The sequence below is a fragment of the Nyctereutes procyonoides genome, unplaced genomic scaffold (assembly GCF_905146905.1).
Source record: "Nyctereutes procyonoides isolate TBG_1078 unplaced genomic scaffold, NYPRO_anot_genome, whole genome shotgun sequence".
NCBI classification, from domain to species: domain Eukaryota; kingdom Metazoa; phylum Chordata; class Mammalia; order Carnivora; family Canidae; genus Nyctereutes; species Nyctereutes procyonoides.
The window spans coordinates 12,908,328-12,928,151 of NW_026575144.1; the positions used below are offsets into that span (position 1 = coordinate 12,908,328).

Sequence of the window (19,824 nt, forward strand, 5' to 3'; positions counted from 1 at the left end):
GCTCTACCTCTCCCACAGTCATGTTCATAAAGGTGTAGTGAATAAGTGAATGAACTTTAGTAAGTTATCTCTTAGTAAAATAATGGGAGCCTTCATCTTTTAAGCCCCTTGATGATAATGTCATTTGCTCCAAGAATAAAGTCTCTCTTCAAGTCGAGATTCTTTTTAAGAATCTGAGTGTTTAACATATAAAGCCATCATAAATTAATAAAAATTCAGATCTTTTTCAACCTTGGTGAGAAAAAAAGGCAACCTAACCAAGTAAGCCCTTGTGGGGTCTGTGCATCCTGGAAACCAAGATCAATGTACATGAATTTCTAATGTGGTTGGAAGAGCAATAAGACAATGGCAATCCTGTTAGTAGCAATGAAGGATACTTGCTATCTAAATGGCATTTTTTCCCCACGTTCATAGGCTACCATGCAGTGATATATCCACAACCTAGGAATGTAAACTTCAGGATAAGACCTGATTTATTCTGTTAGGTAATGTGACCACAAAGCAGGTTTCAAGATCCATGCTTCTGGAACATTCACAGTGATGCTGGAACATACCCGTGGGGTTTCTGATTGGGTCCTCCGAGCCACCATTAGTAATAGCTGCTGTTGAAGTGCACTGACGGCTGGGTCTCCAGAAGAAGGATCCTGACTCTCAGAAGTGGTGGTACTGGAGGAGCTGATCTGTATCTCTCTGGGGAGAGACAAAAGAAACCCCTGGTTACATGGAAGTATGGAAGTTGTCTGTTCATTACACACGAACACAAGGAAACTAGGGATCCCCGATGCAGGTAGTGGCTAAGTCTTTATGACTATTACAACCTTATGTATGCAGTTAAGGCATGGAATTTTGTAATTTGCAATACTATCCTCATGCAGAAGGGCACTCATCCTGCTCACATTCAAGTTACTCAGGCTGTCCAGAGTTGGTATGCATGTGGGTAGGCAGATAGATGCCTGGTGTCCTAGAGATGAAGACCTTAATTTTGCACATAGTTAATGGATGGGTAGGTGGAAGCAATAGTTTCTAGCTTCATACTTTGTGAAAACAATAAATAGTGGTCTGGACAATTCCAAAGACAGCAATTGGAAGAAACTATCTACCATCTCTGCTGCCCCCCAGCCCCCAACTCACTCCGCATCCCCTCCTCGCCCCCACCCCCATCCAAAGCCAAGAAAGTACACACACAAGGTGCAAGAAATGCCTCAGGTAACTGGAAAAGAGGCCATTATTAAATTAGTTGTAACCTATATTTATATAGTTTTATTGTCTTTAATCACGCATAGGTTGACAGGATGTAAATTAATAAAACTCTTCCAGAAATCTCAAGCCTGGCATCTTTCCTTTGGCTCAGAAAGCAAAAACTAGGACACATTTCTCCATCTGCTTTTCTAGCAGGGTGCCAACAACCTTGAGGGGGCAATACTGACTACCTACCCTACAGTCATTTCTAATAGAATTCTTGCTGACATAACTCTAATTTTATTCAGTCATCCAGGACTATGGCTTTAGAAGAGACTAGGAGCCTCCCTAGTCCCGGGAGTCAATCCTAGTCACTTTATACCATAACTCTAATCCTATAGACCCTGTGCGAGTGCCTGGCTTTGGGAAAGGAGAACATATCCTAAGAGGCCACTGTGGAACAAAGGGGGGACGGCTGAGGACATTAGGGAGCTCATGTACAAGTTTTTCTGTTTCTTGAAAGGTAACAAAAGTAAGACACTGTCTTACTCCTGGCCTTTAGATGCTGTGTGAGTTAAAAACATCAGAGCTGGGGCAGCCACATTGTCACCATGAGAAACAAGGCTGAGGAGAGCACAGCTGAGAGAAGAAAAGAAACTCATTTCCTGGGACGCTTGGGTGGCTCAGCGGTTGAACACCTGCCTTCAGCCCAGGGTGTGATCCTGGAGTCCCGGGATCGAGTCTCACATCCGGCTCCCGGCATGGAGCCTGCTTCTCCCTCTGCCTATGTCTATGTCTCTGTCTTTCTCTCTGTAGCTCTCATGAATAAATAAATAAATTCTAAAAATACAAAAAAAAAAAAGAAGAAAAAGAAACTCGTTTCCTGATGACAACATTGAGTGTCTGAATTAACCAACCTTGCACTGATTATATTTTTGGACTTCCTGACTACTAACCCACTGTGATTTTGGGGTCTTATAGAACTTGCAGCCCAAACTGCCTCAAGAATGCAGATGCTACACTAATGTAATGCCTTTCTGATTTCTAGCCTCATATTTAATTATAAAGTCTCTGACAGGTTTTTGGATCTTTCTTTTTCCTTACCCTCTACTACTGTATTCACCAACATGTAAATACTTATTTCATTGGAACAGTGTTTAAAATAGTTCCACTGTATACACATACACACACACATGCACACAGACGTGTGTGTGCATGCATACATTTCCTGTACATTTTTCAGACATAATTCATGACTACTTGATGGTACACTTATGTCTCTGTAAAGAACCATTTAAGAAATATCATATGGTAAAGTCAGGATTTAAGAAGCAAATCAAGAAGTGCATGGAGTTTGCAAACTTAAAAGTCCCATCCTTCCATTATTTGGATGACTGTTCACAAACAATGCTTTTGTTTCCTGCCTGTGGTAGTAGTGCAACATCTTTTGTTAACAGAGGAAAAAAACTGTTAAATTTATAAAGGCAATGCTCATTCAAATTTTTTTGCTTTGTATAGAAACCACTGCATACTATAATTATTTTGTTCAGTAGCGAAATAAAATAGGGTCGTAAGTGCCTTGCTTGTACAAATTCAGGAGAATCTAAATCTTAGCAAATGCCAGAACTTCACTAAAACCAAAAGATTAATGTGACATTGCCATGGATAATGTAAATGATGACTATAAATAGGCAGGAATGGGTTAGAAATGTGTGCTTCTGTGCGAAAACCCAGAAAGCGAATAGCACCCTCTGTTGCCAGCTGAAATAAACTAAGACCTGGCTTTTGTATAAGGTCTAACAGACAGGTGTTAGAGCAAGCCTCCCCCTGCTGGTACTTCCTGCCAGGAAATATGATACAAAAGAAGTGTTAACACACCTCAGCTTAATATCTGCATGTTACTTAGCATGTCTCTGATAGTAAAGTAATAATAACAATAAATAACTTTAGTTTCTTAATTGAAGCCATTTTAAAAGCCCATGTAAAAATCTAGGGTTTGGTTTTCTTTTTAAAATCTTTTGGATAAGTTCTAGAATTAAACAGAACAAGGCTTGAATTATTGCTCTGCGGATTACTATCTGTGTCTATAAGCATTTGTTGTCCTACCTCAACTCTCACCTGTAAAACAGGGAAGATACCTCCTGTGTAGAGGTTGTGAGAATTAAATCAGACTAGTATTAAACCATCAAATGGTATCTCCCATATAGTAGACACTTAGTAGCCACACCTGTTTCTTTTCCTTCTGTTGATTTAGAACCCGACTTTATTTTCATATTAAATAGCAACATGATTCCTATGCTTTTCATACACATAACATTAATTCTTAGTTGTCTCTATTAGCATGAATGGGGAGAGAGTGTCTTGCCCTCTACTCACACCTAACCCTATTTTATAAAAAGAGATCCAAACAGTTTATTAAGTTCCCTCTTCATTAACCTCTTTTATGAAAGTTGAGTATTCTAAGCAGAGCATGATGATGTTACTAGCTTTGTCCTAGCTTTACGATTGGTACGTCCTCATCAGAAAGTTTGCCCTGGCATGTATAGATGGGCTTCCTCTCTGGCCGGCAGAGGATGATTAAATGTTAGGCAGAACTGCTCACCTGGAAGAGATTTCTCCCTTCACTTAGATGTTGTTCTCTGGAGTCCTGCTGTCCTGGTTGTAATCCGCCTGCACCAGCTTGCCCACTCAAGAACCAAAGAGGTGACGATGTCACAAAAAAATCACGCAGTGGGCAGGAGTCTTCCTACCAACTCTTAAAGAATGCCTGTCCATTTTCTATTTACAGGTCTTCCCAGACTACCTGCTGTTTGTTTTTCAGCCGTGCATTGTGGGCTTCACAATGACCTAGAAAGTTTCTGTAGCACCTGCATGGTGCAGGAAGTTGGGTGTCTGACTCTCAGTTTTGGCTCAGGTTGTGTTCTTGGGATCATAGGGTCAAGCCCCCCCCGGGGGGGGGGCTCCACACTCAGCCTGGAGTCTGAAGAGATTCTTTCCCTTTCCTTCTGCCCCTCACTCTCATTCTCTCTCTCTCTCTCTCTCTCTCTCTCTTTCAAATAAACCTTTAAAAAATAAAATACATAAAAAATAAAAAGTCTCTGTTTTACTAACGTAAGGCCAGAGATTTCCCTTCACATTAATAAATATAATGTGAAAGAGCTGAGTTTTAAGAGAAAGTGACTCTCTAAAACGTAATATTCCAACACTGTTGTAAAACTACATTCTGAACTACTGTTGAACAATATTTGCATATCTGGTCTTGATTACCCACTGTCTGGTTAATGTCTGGTAAGCTACTGTGGTTCAGGGTGATGGCATCAATAAATTGACTTAAACTAGATTGAGCTCAGAGCAATAGCAGAAATAGTGGCTCATGATAGAAGCTACCAAAGAAGCAGCCACTAGAAGAAGATAAAGATGGGCCAGGAGCTAGAAGCTAGTCTGGGCCAGAATGGTGACTCTTCTACCAGCTGAGCTGAGCCTCAGATTGATGGTGTCAGCATTCCACCATACCGTAGTCCCCAGTTTTCATTCATCTAGGTTTCTACAAGTAACAATCAAAATACATGTGCTTCTTCTATATTTTCCCATTAATGTAGGGAAAAAAAATCCTGAAATTCTTATCTTTTCCAGATCCCAAAAACTGTGGCCCACCATCTAGAGAAGGAGGACTTCTCTTTCTGTCAATCCTTCTTGTTTTTCAGGCTTACTCAGGGGACATAGGAACAAGCCACCCAGAAGAACAGCTTAAAAATAGAAGTCACAGCAAGCAACGTGTTCAATATTTGGATATTTAAATACAGTAACATTGTTTTGAAAACTATAGGTTTTATTATTGAATTTTAACATGGATTCTAGACTTAAAGTTTGCAAAGAACTCTCCTTTCACTGGAGGGTAAAATTCACCAGCGCAGTCGAGCAAAAGGAGGGAGACAGACAGGGCCTTGAGCATGGGGTCTGCTGCCACCGTGTGGTAGTCAGGGCTGTGACCACCAAAACAGAAGCACACTGTGCGGCCCGCCTTCTTCCCAGGAATTCAGAGATGGTGCCTCAGAACAAAGGTCTTATTTATTTATTTATTTATTTATTTATTTATTTATTTATTTATTTATTTATTTGATGACACACAGAGAGAGAGGCAGAGACATAGGCAGAGGGAAAGGCAGGCTCCTCAAGGGAGCCCGATGTGAGACTCCATCCCTGGACCCGGGATCATGCTCTGAGCCGAAGGCAGACGCTCAACCGCTGAGCTACACAGGTGTCCCAAACAGAAGTCTTTCTAGAAGCAAATTCATGAATCTTCCATCTTTATGACTCAGTGCCTGGATGAAAACTTAATCTCTGGGGATCCCTGGGTGGCGCAGTGGTTTAGCACCTGCCTTTGGCCCAGGGTGCGATCCTGGAGACCTGGGATGGAACCCCACGTCGGGCTCCCTGCATGGAGCCTGCTTCTCCCTCTGCCTGTGTCTCTGCCTCTCTCTCTCTCTCTCTCTCTCTCTCTCTCTCTCTCTGTGACTATCATGAATAAATAAATAAAATCTTTTAAAAAAAGAAAAGAAAAAACAATCTCTTTCTCATGAGTCCAAGAAAATGAAATAAGGACCAGAGTGGAAGGATCAGAAGAGTAATAACTAAAAAACAAAAGACAAAGGGCATAGAAATTTGGAATAGCAGAAACTCTTCAGAGGCAAACCTCTGGATGCTCCTATGCTTCTTTCAGACTACTTCTATTTCTGTGTGATCAAAAGCACTCAGATCCACCCAAAAGTTTTTAAATTTAAAGTAGTACACATATAACTCTCCTTTTCAAGTTAACATATTAATGTAGCTATATGCAGACTCTGAAATATTTATAACCAGACTTCACATTTTCATTAAACTTGAATGGGACACAGAACTGAGTGTATCCAATAATGGGAGAACATACATTTTTCTCCACATTTTGAAGACCTAATTGATTAACTTTAATACCCCATACTCTATCTCCACTAGTCCAAACAAGGGACCACTATTTCTTCTGACTAATAAGAGCTCTAAAAACGATAATTAGTTTTTGCAACTTTCTGTTACTTGACTTCTTTGGGGACCAGGTACATATCACTGTGGCTTGCAATGGCTTTCCTGAGAATTGATCTCAAAGAGTAAGAGAAGTTTTAACAAGATAAAGGTCAAGAAAGGCTAGTAACATCAACAAAAGAGTAAGAATTCTGAAGAGGCAACAAAGGGTAAGTGCAAGGCTTCAATTCCCCTTTAGAGCATAGTACTCAATGGGTTTAGAGACTCAGCAGTGTCCAAAAATAAGTGTAGTTTATAACCAGAACAATATCTGCCTTGATATATACTACAATGATTCATAAGTAAATAAAAGCCAAAAATAAGTGAATCCAGATAAATCAGTACACTATTACCCAACCTACTCTCCTTTTTCAATTAAAAACTAGTTGAAGTATAAAAATCCTCCAATAAAAATCCTATAAACTAGTATGCTCCAGGTTGGCTCAGTCGGTTAAGGATCAGACAATTGGCTTAGGCTTAGGTCATGGTTTTAGGGTCATGGGATGGAGCCCAGCACTCCTCGAGGATTTGGTTTGTCCTTCTTCTTCTCCCTCTGCTCCTCCCCCCTGCTTCTGCACACATGTGCTCTCTCTGAAATAAATAAATAAAATCTAAACTACTATTCTCCAGAATCAGTCTTCCATTCAGTAGACTACCATGTCTACTTTTTGAATAACAGATGCTCAAAATGAATGTAAATACTTTGTCTTTCTATCAGATTTCACTGGAGAGCAAACAATATGCATTTTGTATGCATTTTCATTAGATTGTTTATGACACTGGAAAAGCCAGATTAGTACTGAAGTGTGGTGATATAGCTTTCTCAGAAGAAAGCTCTGCGATGTTACTTGGAAGAATTTATAGACAAAAGAACCGTAAATCTTTGCTGAACAAAGGAAAAAAGCTATTAAGCTTTAATTGTAAGACCTACAGAGGAAAGAAACAAAAGTCCAGTCTGTAATGAAGCTTTTAGACACAAGATGCACTTCAACTTCCCAAGCAGATAGCGTATGCCAACTTTGATTTTCTGGGCAAACTAGTGACTATACATTTCTAGATAGAGTAGCTCATTTTAGGCTCTGAGCCTCTGAGTCAGGCCTAGGTACTGGGTAGTGAATTTATCCTCTAAAAGTTTTTTTTAAATAGCAATTTCAAATGCTGTTCTAGGGAAAACAGAACTATATTAGAGAGTGTTACCAAAGGTACCTGCTTTATGGACAGTTATGTGCAACTGGAAAATGCTGCTTATATTTCTTTGGCAGTGAATAAGAAATGCACGGGTTCCCACAATGACAGTGACAGCAAAGAGGGAGATTTGTTTCCTGTCCTGGTTTCCTCCAGGAATCCCCAAAGAGACATGGAAGTTACATTGCAAACAATTCCCTATTCATGCTTGGGAGTCAAGGATATAAAACTGTCACATGGTAACTGGACTTAACAATGGTAAAGAGGAATGGCTTGCTTGCCAATAATAAGAATCAGTGGTTTAATGGCCTATTTGGAGGCAATCCCAGCCACTGAAGTTGCCTTACAGAGAAAAAGCTGCCTCTCCAATATCTTGCATGGCTGAATGGCTTAGCACCAGCTCTAACCAGGAATCCTTCCAAGTTCAAAATCAAAATTTATATTTATTGTAGTGGGAGAACTCAACATTTAATGGCATGAAAAGCTAGGGATACAATATTAAACAACGTGCTCTAAATTTACAGCAGAGGCCAAAACATTGGAATACAACAGGTTGACAGAGAGAATGCAGACTACTTAACCACTTAAAATCTCATAAAGTAACTCAAAAAAGCACAAGAGGGAAGGCTTCTACCTAGGTCAAGTCAGGATGCTTTGCTCTACAAGGCCATTAGGGACCTTGAGCCCTGGTCTACTGCTTCTGGTTACAGGTAATAACAACAATGTTCTTCCTTATGGTAGGCACCGTCCTAAGTACTACAGATACTGATGATTAGGAAACTAATACCTAAGATGGCTAAACAAGCTGCTCAATGTCAACCAAAAAGTTTATATGAGTGTAGGAACCTAAATCTGGATCAGCCTACAGCTGACACTCATATGCTACAGGATACTATGGATCCTGAGGTATCATCACAGCCTCCTTCCATGTGGACTGAGAAAGCCTTCCTCAGGATTGAGTGGTATACAAGGCGGGAAAATCTAATCTCAGTTGCAATCTCTGATTTCTACGTAGAGTGGGTTTAAACAGAGTCATTCTATAGATTCGGGGGTTTGGGGGGTTTTTAGTTTCAGTTTTGGGGGTCTGGGGGTCCCACTTACAAAAAGAAGATAACATTCTGTATTCAAATGACCAGGCAAACTGCTAGTGCTTCTGGCTCTTTCATTCCAAGCATTGCAAGGTGAGGGAGTTATTTGCTGATGTTATCTTTATAATCCCAGGTTCATTGGATTGTTTCTGTCTACAAATAGATCAAATTGCTCATGCTGCAAGTAGAACAAAGTGTGAACTTCCCAACCAGGCTTCATGGCCCCTGTGGCCCGATTCCGCTCATCCTATCCAGCTTCTCAACTGCTCTCCCTAAAGGCCCAGCTGGTCTGTGCACTGTCCAGAACTCCAGCTGTGCTATCTGTGTCATTTCCTAGGATTCAATTTGATTCAATTCAATATGTACCAAACATCTACCTACAGAGAGCTAAGTGAGGGCTCTACAGGCACATTTTTTTCTCCAGACAAGAACAGTCTAGGAGAGATGGGAGTCCTAAACAAAGAAATGTGATAAGCCCTTCTCTGATGGTAACATGGAAAATCATTTTATTTTCACAGTAGGGATTGATAAGATAAAGAAGTAGAAGGAGACACGTTGTAATTTGTGTTTTGAGAGATGATTACTCCAAAAGGTAGAGCTGAATGGAAAAGGGCATTCAAAGCAAAGAAGAGCAGGTGCTTAGAAGGGAAGAGCTGAAGGTTGACTAATGTAGGAGGGATGGAGGGACAGGGTAAAGCAGCAGTCTGGAGGAGCGAGCTCACTGCAGACCTGCCCAGGCAGTGGGGACCATGTGCACTGGGGACCACATAAGGGCATCTCCATATGGCATGCGTTTGCAGGAAGGGCTGCTCCACAGGAGGATACAGGGTACAGGTGAAGGCCTGGGCTTCAGAGTAGGAGTGGACAACCAGTAGTCCACAGGCCACAGCCAACCACACACATCATCAGTGGCCTGTGGTGTTTAAAAAAAATTAAAACATAACATTAAACAAAACAGAATTTTACAAATAAATGTAGATTTTTGGCTCCTTGCAGAAAATACTGGAAAATCCGGTGGCCAGGCTTACTGATCTGGAGAAGCAGCAGCCCTCTGCAGACAGGATAAATGCCCTCCAGTGGACTGGAGTAGCCACCACTCCTACCATCTGACACTGACCAGCTTCTCCTGTCTATACTACCTTCCTGGAAGCCAAGGAGCTCTGAGGTCATAGGCCCCTCCCCTGGGGAGCGGGGGAGTAGCAGGGAGGGAGATTCAAGTGTCCACAGGCCACTTATGAGCTACTGACATTCAGCATGTTTCTTAGACAGACTTACTTCCTTTTCTGTGAAATGGAGTGAATATCACCCATCTCCCCTCTGTCGTGCAGGTGAAATTAGATAATTCATGACTTAGCACTTCACACATAATACAAATTTAACAAATGGAGGCTGCCACTACCAGAGTTATTATAGGGAAATACTTCCTTTGGGGCCAGGAACTGCCACAATATAGCTTCCTATAGAAAGACCAGAGGTGTGTTGGGACACAGGTGTAAGGCATGAGGGACCTTACCTGACCCTTCTAAGTGGCAAAACCCTCACTTGCAGGCTTGCACTTTATCAGCTGCCTTCTGCTCTGTTATCACTCTTTCCATTACAGATAGAGAGGAAGCTCTCCCCATGCACACCCCTCACATAGTGGTATGCTAATGCAGGGATTAAAATGTTTCAGTTGAACCAGCCTGCTTGTTTTTATCCTATTTACAATAGTTTCTCCTTCATACAACCAGTTCAAAGATACCCAAATCATCATTACATCATGAACTTCCACAAAAGCCAAGGCTTATTATGAATCCAAATAAATCAGCCTCCCATGATGAGTGGCATAGCTTTCATTGTCCCCAAATCCGGGGAGGACTTTGAGACTGTTGGAATATTCATCATAAGTGCGTCAGACAACAGTTTAGATCCAGAAGAACACCTCTGACTCTGTACAGCACTGAGCCATTTTTCCTGAGCATGAGTTAAATAGATGGCAGTCCCTTAACTGCTTTCCCAGAACTACCAAGGGACCCGCTTCAATGCTATAATTTTGCTAAGTGAAGTGACTTGAGTTTTGTTCTCATGCATTAAACAGGAAGCACTATACATCTCCTATGCCCAAATGAGCCATTGAATTGCCACAACACCCCATAACAAAGTCCCCTCTAAATGACTAACTTATTTCAAAGCACATAGACAGTATAGAGAACATGGTCTCAATAGTCTGTACGTGTGATAGCAAACATGTATATTAGTTCATTTTATCTGTGAAGCACGACAAGGAGAAGATAGACATGGCTATGTGGCATGCTTTCCTAGAGCTCTTAAAACAAATGCGCTGGCAAATTACCTTTGGGAGAGGACAAGTGGTCAAAGACAGCACTTGGCATGTGAGATGGCGGGTCAAGAGCTCTCCATTGGCATGTTCACACAAAGAAATGTTAATGATGACCAGGGACATTAGATAAAGCTTTTCTTGAAGGGGAAAGCTGCTTTTACAAAACCTGATCATTATTCTATTTAAAGAAGTCAGTAATTAATCTAATTGAACCATTTTACCAGAAAGAGAGTCCTCAGGGGTCATCTGTTGATTTTTGCTGCCCCACATACATCCATCCAAAGTTCCCTCTGAAGAGCCACTCCCAAACTGTCTCTGGGGGAACTTATAATTCCAGCTCTGCATATGAACGGAGAGCTAAGTAAATCAAGTACTTGCCTTGGTGATTGGGCTCAGGGAACATGGCACAGTCAGAACCAATCAGACTCAATAAGACTTATATTGGGGTTTTTATGGGAGAAGCATGCTGTCCTCGCTGGACTTGAATGAGAAGGGTCTACTATAGGCATCTCCCCACCCCAGAGTGGGGTGTTTGAGAGTGGTGTCAAAACACAGGAATGGGAGGGTGAGGGAGAAGGAGAAACCACATCCCTGAAATCATCTACAGGGTGTCTCAGTTAGATGAAACAGAATTCCCACAGTGGTGCGGCCTCTTCGACACAGATTCTCTCCTGTGCAGCAGGAAGTGGTCTAACTGTGGCACGTAGATGAAAAGGCAGAGCTCAGGAAGGACTGACCCAAGACTCCCTACATGGCTTCACAGGGGCGCTCAGCACAAACTTGGTTAGCAGCCCCAGCAGTACCGTGCAGCCACAGTCTCACCTGGCAGAAAGCTCTCGCCCTCCTTGTAAATGCCCTACAGCAAACTGAAGCCCAGGCAGCTCTAGAAATGGAGGGCAGGTCACAAAAGACCTCTAATCTGGGGAAGAAATGCAGGGGAAATGAAAGAAACAAGACTTTGGGAAAATCTAATAAAGAGAGAGCACTTGAGGGGAGAACAGGAGTGAAAGCGTCCCTCTACAAGTGGCATGGCCTAGGAAGGTGGGGCCCACTGGAAACAATACAGACATTTGCTCTGACTCTGATTTGCACACTGTACATTTTTAATTTTTTAAGCCTCTGGATATGTGACCTTATGCTACCAGGCATTCCCGGCAAACACAATGAAAGTATTTACCGAAGGGGAAAGTAAAGCACATTTATCCAGGAAAATCAAAATAAGGAAATCTCATAATTTCATTTTGGGAGAAGATACGGGGCTTATAATTGTTCTATATTTAGTTTAAGAACACTACAGCTTGCAATAGAGGACTGCAGAATACTGTGACAGCTCTCAAAGCTGTGTTCACACAGAATTAAACATTTGGTCTAAGAAAGCTGCCATCCTAGATCCCTAAATCCATCAAGTCACTGTAGGTAAATGTCCCAGCAGCTGGGGCTGAGATGCGGACAGCAAACCTCCCTCTCCTCTTGGGAGACCGGATGTTTCTTGGCTGCAGAAGAAGAATTTTGTTTTCTGTCTATTTTTATTAGAAGAGTGGAAGACGTGGAAGCGATGGAGAGTATGCCCATTTCCCCATCAGAGTGGCTCTGGACACAGCAGACTGCTTCAGGGTCGGGGCCCAGTTGGGATGGTGTGGCCTGGGAGAGCCACCACCTACAGCGCCCATCAGATCTGCCAGGATGGCCAACGTCAGCTTCTTCTGCAGCAGTGACAACAGTGACAGAACACCTACGGCTAGCACACAACAAAATTCCACCTAGAGACCAGACTGCAAGGACAAAGACTAACTTTCTTCTAGGCCCTCCTTGAATTTCCTGGGCATACCCTTTAAGGAAACTTTGACCTTGGGAAGGAGCACTAAACCACAGGATCTGGAATTAAGCTTCCTATAACTCCCTTTGAACTCTCCAGAGATGAAGCCTAAGGCATTCCAATCACACCACAAAAGACTCCCATAAGTCTTCAAGTATACATACAATTCTAACAAAATGTACATGAAAAATGTACTTAGAGCAAGCAACTGAAGTGTGTCCACATGGATTATCCTCAAAGCATCTTGAAGTCCAGGGGCACCTGGGTGGCTCAGCATCTGACTCTTTGGGGATCAGGTCATGATCTCAGGGTCACGAGACTGAGTGTCACCCAGCCCTCCACTCATCCAGGATTCCGCGTGAGATTCTATTCCTCTGCCCTTCCCCCTGCTCACACATGTGTGTACACGCACACATGTGCTCTCCTTCTCTCTAAATCATAAAAAAAGAGAATCTTGAAGTCCAGAAAAAATAATGAATTCAGTCCACCTTTAGTAAGATTTACAGCTTGCCCAATGATGCCATCAATCCAGGTATGTTCCAAATATACAAGCTAATTTAATATCAGCTTAACAGAATTTAGAAAGTTATTCAATACATTCTGAAGGAAGGAAAATAGAACAAATGTTTCCATTACCTATCTACAAAAACGCCTGCCTTCACTAGCATGGATGAGAACTATATTTCTGGTCCTTTCCTCAAAACGAATTTAAGAACATGTTCTGGAGCTGCATCACTATTTTATCTGAAGGGAGCACTATTGTTTGCATAGGATTCCTATTTGTATTTACATGTTTATACTCATTTTTGGATGCAGCTATTATAAAACAGTTCGGTTTATTTTTTATTCTTCTTCTACATTAGATTTTCTTTTCCTCTCAAGAAAAACCCACATGCTTTGACACCTACAAATGGATTAACACATTCATTCTACACCAGGATCCTCACTTCATTTACAGTCAGAGTAATTTACATGTCCCCCAGCAATGCGACAGCTCCCAAACCTGAAACCAGACCTCCACTTACCGAGCATGAGAGAAACTGTCATAATTTGATGGCTGATGCTGTAAAGGGCCTTCTTTCTGATTTCCGGACTTTAAATAACAAGATCTAATTTCCCCTAGAAAATCATGAGATGTCAGCAGAAAATATTAGAAAATTATTGATCCATGATCATTTCAGCTTATTTTTTTTAAGTTAGAGAGAACTCATTTTGGGCTGTTTTAATAATAATCATTGGTAATCTAGATCCCTTCTTTATATTTTTCCAAAGAATGTGTAACTTAACTAAGTAAGAAGATCTTCTTAATCTACCTCTCTAAAAATATGCTTAGACGACTTTGCCTCAGTTACCTATTACTTAATTGCTTTTCATCAATTAATTTGCACCATCTCTTAATTCATTTTTATATACATTTGACCCTTGGACAACTTGGAGGTCAGAGGCAATGACCACCCACATAGTTGAAAACCCACATATAACTTTTGACTCTCCCAAAACTTAACTACTAACACGCTACTGCACGCTAGTTGACCAGAAGCCTTACCCATCACATAAAGTCAATCAGCACATAGTTTGAATGTTACATGTTTTATATATTGAATTTTACATGTTTTATATATTGTATTCTTATAATAAAGTAATCCAGAGAAAAGAAAACATTATTAAGAAAGTCATAAGGAAAAGAAAATACATTTACAGTACTGCACTGTATTTACCCAAGAAAACCCCATGTATAAGTGGACCTGCCACAGTTGAAACCCCTGTTGTTCAAGGGTCAGCTGTATTCTCTTCAATTCATTGTTTTGCATGTTTTCAGCATGTGTCAGTATAATCTGAGTATGCCGTAACTGAGTGTTTTTTGTATCATGTGCAAAGAAAAAGGCTTATCAAGCATGTGGTTTTGATCGGGGAAGCACACGAGACTATCCCCACCTTGGAATTCACAGATGAGCAGTGGCACTGCACGCTGACTGGCGTGTCAGCCTGGTAATGAGGAAAAGCAAGAGATGGAATTAATTTGCAGAGTTAAATTAGCCTACTAAAGAGGTTCAGGGTATTGAGGTGTGAAAATCAGTTCACTTTGTAAATGTAAATGGTCTCTCCCCAGAAGAGGTTTTAGGAGTACCTTCTTCAGGTGACACAGGGGCATAATTAACCATGTTGGTTACAAGCAGCTGGAATGTGAGCTGAAGGACTGAACCTCAATTTAAGGCTCCTCCCACCAAGAGACACATTAACCAGACAACCACAGCACCACCCCCCACCAGGCTCTGATATAAATGCTAGTGTTGTTCTTCATAATGCAAAAGACTGTTTTGTATGTCTGCAGATGCAAAAGCATATCAAACTGTAAACTACTGATCTATACAAAGGGTGGCCATATAATTCAGTATCCAAACTAGAATCCTTTTGAAAGTAAAACAACGAACATTAATTGATCTATAAGGGATTTAAGCCAAAGACTTATCTTCAAAAGACAAGGACCTATATCCCTTATCTATAGAACTGTGAACTTGCCAATTAATTCCTTCTTTCTTCCCTTTCTTTCTTTTCTCTGTCTCCCTTCCTCCCTTCTCTTTCTTTCTTTTTCTACTTTAAATCCTTTTTATAACAAGGCACCAAAAATATATATCAAGGTCAGATTTTCAACAAGAAAATATTTACTGGGTCCCAAGAAATATTTACTAGGTCCTAGGCACTGCTTTCCTAAAGTTCAGTTGTAGGGGGAACAATATCATTAATCAAATTATAAGTCAATGAATAATCAGAAGCTATAGTAATATCAAAGAAGAAAATGGACAGGGTGTTCAGAGAGCAAAAAGCTTAAGAATCTGATTAAGTCTGGGAAGTCTGTGAAAGATTTTCCTGGAGAGCTATCTTTAGAATTAAAGTAGGCACAGAGACATGCTACATGCAAAGGCTGTGAGGCAGAAGGGAGCACCCTCTGCTCTAAGAACATTATTTGTGAGCAATCATAAGCCTAAGTCTTCCTGTTCCAAAGTACTGAGGCTAAGAGACCACAAGGGTATGAGAAAGCCTCCAACTTTATCCCTTCTTCCTCATTAGTGAAGAGCTCTAAAGACTTACCGTGTTCATCAATGAAGACATGCATAGCATCCACAGACATCTCATCTTGCACAGATGTTTCAGGCCCACTGATGACTTGCAAGACAGAACTATCTTGCTGGGAAGTTACCCTGTAGATAATTTGTCTTTGTCTATTGCCCTGGAAACTTAACATATATAGAAGTTTCAAAAACTATTAGGAACTCCTCCTTATCCCTAACAAACCATTAAAAAAAGCAGCTACTAAAATGAAGCTGCTTCACACTTTGCAGCAATACGAAGCTAAGTTAAGTAAGTTATGCTCACAGGGTCGTAATCTTGGCAGGCTCAGTGAGCACGGGGCTGGTACTAGTGTGATCTTGACTTTGCATGTCCGGTTTTCCATGCTTGGAATTGTGTCCATTAGGCTTTTCACTTTCTTGGATTTCCTCCTTTTTCTCATGGGAGCAGTTATCTGAAAAACATTGCTTTGTGTGTTAGCATAATGTTAAAAAAGAAAGTAATGTGAAAGCACTTGGAAATAAATTACCAAAACTGAAACAAGAATAGACAGAAAAATCAACATAGCTCCAATGAATTTAGAATGTGTTTAAGTAAATTTTAATTTTGCTAAGTATGAAAGTACCTAAATATATTAAAAAAAAACCTAAGTGCATATATATTGGAGACTAGTTATTTAGACATCTATGGAAACTATCTACTGTATGTGCAGATGCTGGGATTCCCTTAAAATAACTCCAGTGACCACTTAGCTGGTTGAAAATTACCCATTTAGATTACTTGGGGTTAAAAGGTTCTCAATGCATAAATGGACAGCATCAGATGAAAAATAAATTTCATAAATAAATCTGCCTAGTTTAGAGCAAGGTGCCATCCACCACTTTAAAATCTTATCAATCATTCCTTCTCACTCATCTCCATGTCTGGATTTTCAAGGTAAAGGCAGAGTCAATCCCTTCATAAAATAGACACTCATTAGGCATAGTTGACTTGGCACTGTATACTTGGCCCTGTGGAAAACACAGTAGGACACTACACCTACTACTTGTCCTGAGAACATTTTAAGGTGAATAAGAATGCCAAAATTAGTAGGTACAGATTGGTCATTGGAGTTTTTACAATCCTCCTTAAATCACTGGTCAAAATAAGAGGCTTAGCTTACACTATTATACACATTGGAATCCACCCCTAAGGGGCAGCCCTTTGTTGTCTGAGGATATACCCCAATAGCCACTTTTAGGGTTACAACAATCACTCTATTCCCAAGACCAAAGATACCAAGAGTTATCTTCTGAATAAATTGTCTCAAGAACAGAAGTGAGTGGTTTGAACCTACAGGCCCTTTCAAGACATGCTATTCGGGAAGCCCACCAAGGTCTGTCCGGGCCCTCAAAAAGTAAAATTATGTTAGTTTCCCCGGGGTACAAATCACATCATTATGTATATAACAAAGTTTTCATCCTCAGACTTCAAGAGAAACATTGCTGGCTTCTATGTGAGTCCTAAAGATAAATATTCCCAGCACATCTGTGAAACTACCATTAGAATTTCTTTGATACAAAAATGTTTGCCTTTCATTTGACAGCTTGTCAAGATAGAAGTTTTCACAGTTTTCAAAAAACACATTTGTGAGAAAGTGCTATCATAACAAGTATCTTTGGCCAGTGATCATATTGCACACAAAATTACAGAAAGGCAAAGGCAGATCGCTCTATCTCTTCACGTTACAAGTATATGGACTCATTTGTTCAGGTGTCTGTCTCATATTTTAGTCTCTCCTTCTCTTAAATGGGTACATTACATATATCAACATATGAACTATTTGTTTTCCTTTTCCCCTTTAAAATAACACATTATAGGAATTTTCTGTTCTATAAAAGTGGTACACGTCAATTGTATATGATTTAAAACTAGAAAAAAGAAAAAATTTTAAATCACTCTTAACCTCACCATGCTGATACAGGAACCAGTTGATATATACCACACCAGTCTTTTTTTCTATGAATGTATACTTTTTTTGTTTTATAAAAAATTAAGTCATAAAATAGATGTCTTTTATGACTTTATATTTATGTTAAAGTATTGTAAATATTAAATGAGATTAGATATTCTTCTATATCATCTAAAAATGATAGTTATGTAATAGTACATTGATACAGCATAATTTACCGAACTAGACCCCTATTGTTGTACATTTAGGTTGTTCCAATTTTTCCAAACTTTGGATAATTCTTCAAAAATCATCTCTGCATACATTCATGATTATTTTCATAGAAATTCTAGAAGACACTGAATATAAAATAGGTAGTGGCCAGATGATATACATAAAAATAGAATGCTGACCGACAATTTACAACAACTAGCCCAGGAAGCCAACATACTATGTATAAATCAGACTTGCAGGAAGTCAGATCATTATTTCTAGTGAACAGTCCGGGAAGTCAAACAATAACCCCTGTAATAATTGGCCCCAAATGGCCAGGACCTGATTAATTACTAAGAGCTTCCCTAATTTTTGTCCCTGCTTCCAACCAGAGAAAGCCAAATATGTTCCCATAACCAATCACACAGCATGCTCTAATTAGCCTGCCTCTTGCTTCCCAGCCTCTGGTCAAAGCAAACCTGAAGGCTTCTTTCTGTCCACTATGAAGCTTTCCCACTCCTCTGCTTGCCTTTGAGTCTCTGCCAAAACATAGGAAATAGAGGCTGACTCCCTTGTTATAGCAAGCTCTGAATAATAGCCTTTGTTTCTTCTCATTTGATTGGTCTTTGTTTATTCCCACAAAGTAAAATAAAAGTGTAATAAAACAAAACAAAATGAAAATACAGTTTTAAAGACTTCTGATAAGCATATGGTTTTCCAGAGCCCAGAACCTTAGTATATACCCAAAGCCTGAACATAATCATAAAGCCCCTTGCAGAGAGAACCTGGGTTAGTAATATAAGAATTCCATAAAGAGAACTGGGAAATCATGGATCTTACAATCACATAACAGTCAAACATTATTTCACTTTGAAGCAGGAGAAAGATGAGGACATATTGCCTGGACTGCCGATATCATTCAACACTGTCATGTTGTTTTAGAAATACACTCTGAAATTGGGTTTTTAGATTACAACACATAAAAAATTATTATGAGGAGCAGAAGCAAGAAGATATTGTCGATCTCACAGACTTAAGGTACCCCTGAAACATATCAAATTTGCCACCTTTAGTTCTTGCCTTCCAAGAACTAAAAGAGTTAGATTCTTCTCTTTCATCCTTCAATTAAAAACCTCTGTCCTTTCCTGGAAGAGGCACAGAATCCCCTCCAGCTCCTCCCTCCCTGCTGTACCTGCAGTTCCTTACAACCAAGCCTGTTCCTTTCCATAGTAAACCTTATAGCATCCATATTTCTTTGCATACTCCTAGATTTCCAATTTTATACACCATTCAGGTAGAATGTGATTGGCCGAAAAATTTAAGAAGAGCAGAAACTTAAGTGACAAATCAATAAACCTTACATATGGCCTGAGGGGAAATTCAGAATAAAAGGCTGAAATTGATCAAGGGTCAAGACTTATTACATATTTTCCCAACTGAATCTTCACAGTAAATCTGTAACATACTGTTATTCTTGCTTTATTGAAGACACTGAGACTCAGGTAGGTTTAGTAAATTGTTGAACCTCACCCGACTGGTACTGCAAAACCAAAATTTGGCCATGGGCTCGGAGGTCCTAAAGCAAGTGTTCCGCCCATCATACCCACTGCTTCCTGGGAAGACACACATGTTTGGATCAGAGCTGTCCAGTATAGTAGCCAGTAGCCACATGTGGCTATTTAAATTCAATAACATTAAAAATTCAGTTGCTCAGCTGCACAATCCCCATTTCAAGTGTTTGACAGGTACATTTGGCTAGTGGCTGCTGTCCTGGACGAGTAGATATGGGATATTCTCATCACTGCAGAAGCTGCTGTTGGACAGTGCTAAACTAGATTCACAAGTATTTACATAAAACAGATGAACATCCAGGTCCAATATCAGAAAGATTTTTATCTCAAAGTAACCAGTGCTTTCTTGTACCGCCTGGGCTTATTAAAATATTTACCTGGATCTTTCTTATTATTAC

At 40.2% G+C, this 19,824-nt stretch overlaps 1 protein-coding gene across 1 annotated transcript in view; it reads right to left on the bottom strand.

Moving 5' to 3' along the window:
• Positions 1-19,824, bottom strand: part of PCNX2 (pecanex 2) — a 291,225-nt gene that overhangs the window by 225,802 nt on the left and 45,599 nt on the right. Inside the window, exons 6-9 of the mRNA XM_055308988.1 lie at positions 16,019-16,166; positions 15,734-15,879; positions 13,669-13,762; positions 555-690 (exon numbers count right to left, since the gene is read on the bottom strand). Coding sequence (XP_055164963.1) covers positions 555-690; positions 13,669-13,762; positions 15,734-15,879; positions 16,019-16,166 — 524 coding nt within the window. The remainder of the gene's footprint in view (positions 1-554; positions 691-13,668; positions 13,763-15,733; positions 15,880-16,018; positions 16,167-19,824) is intronic.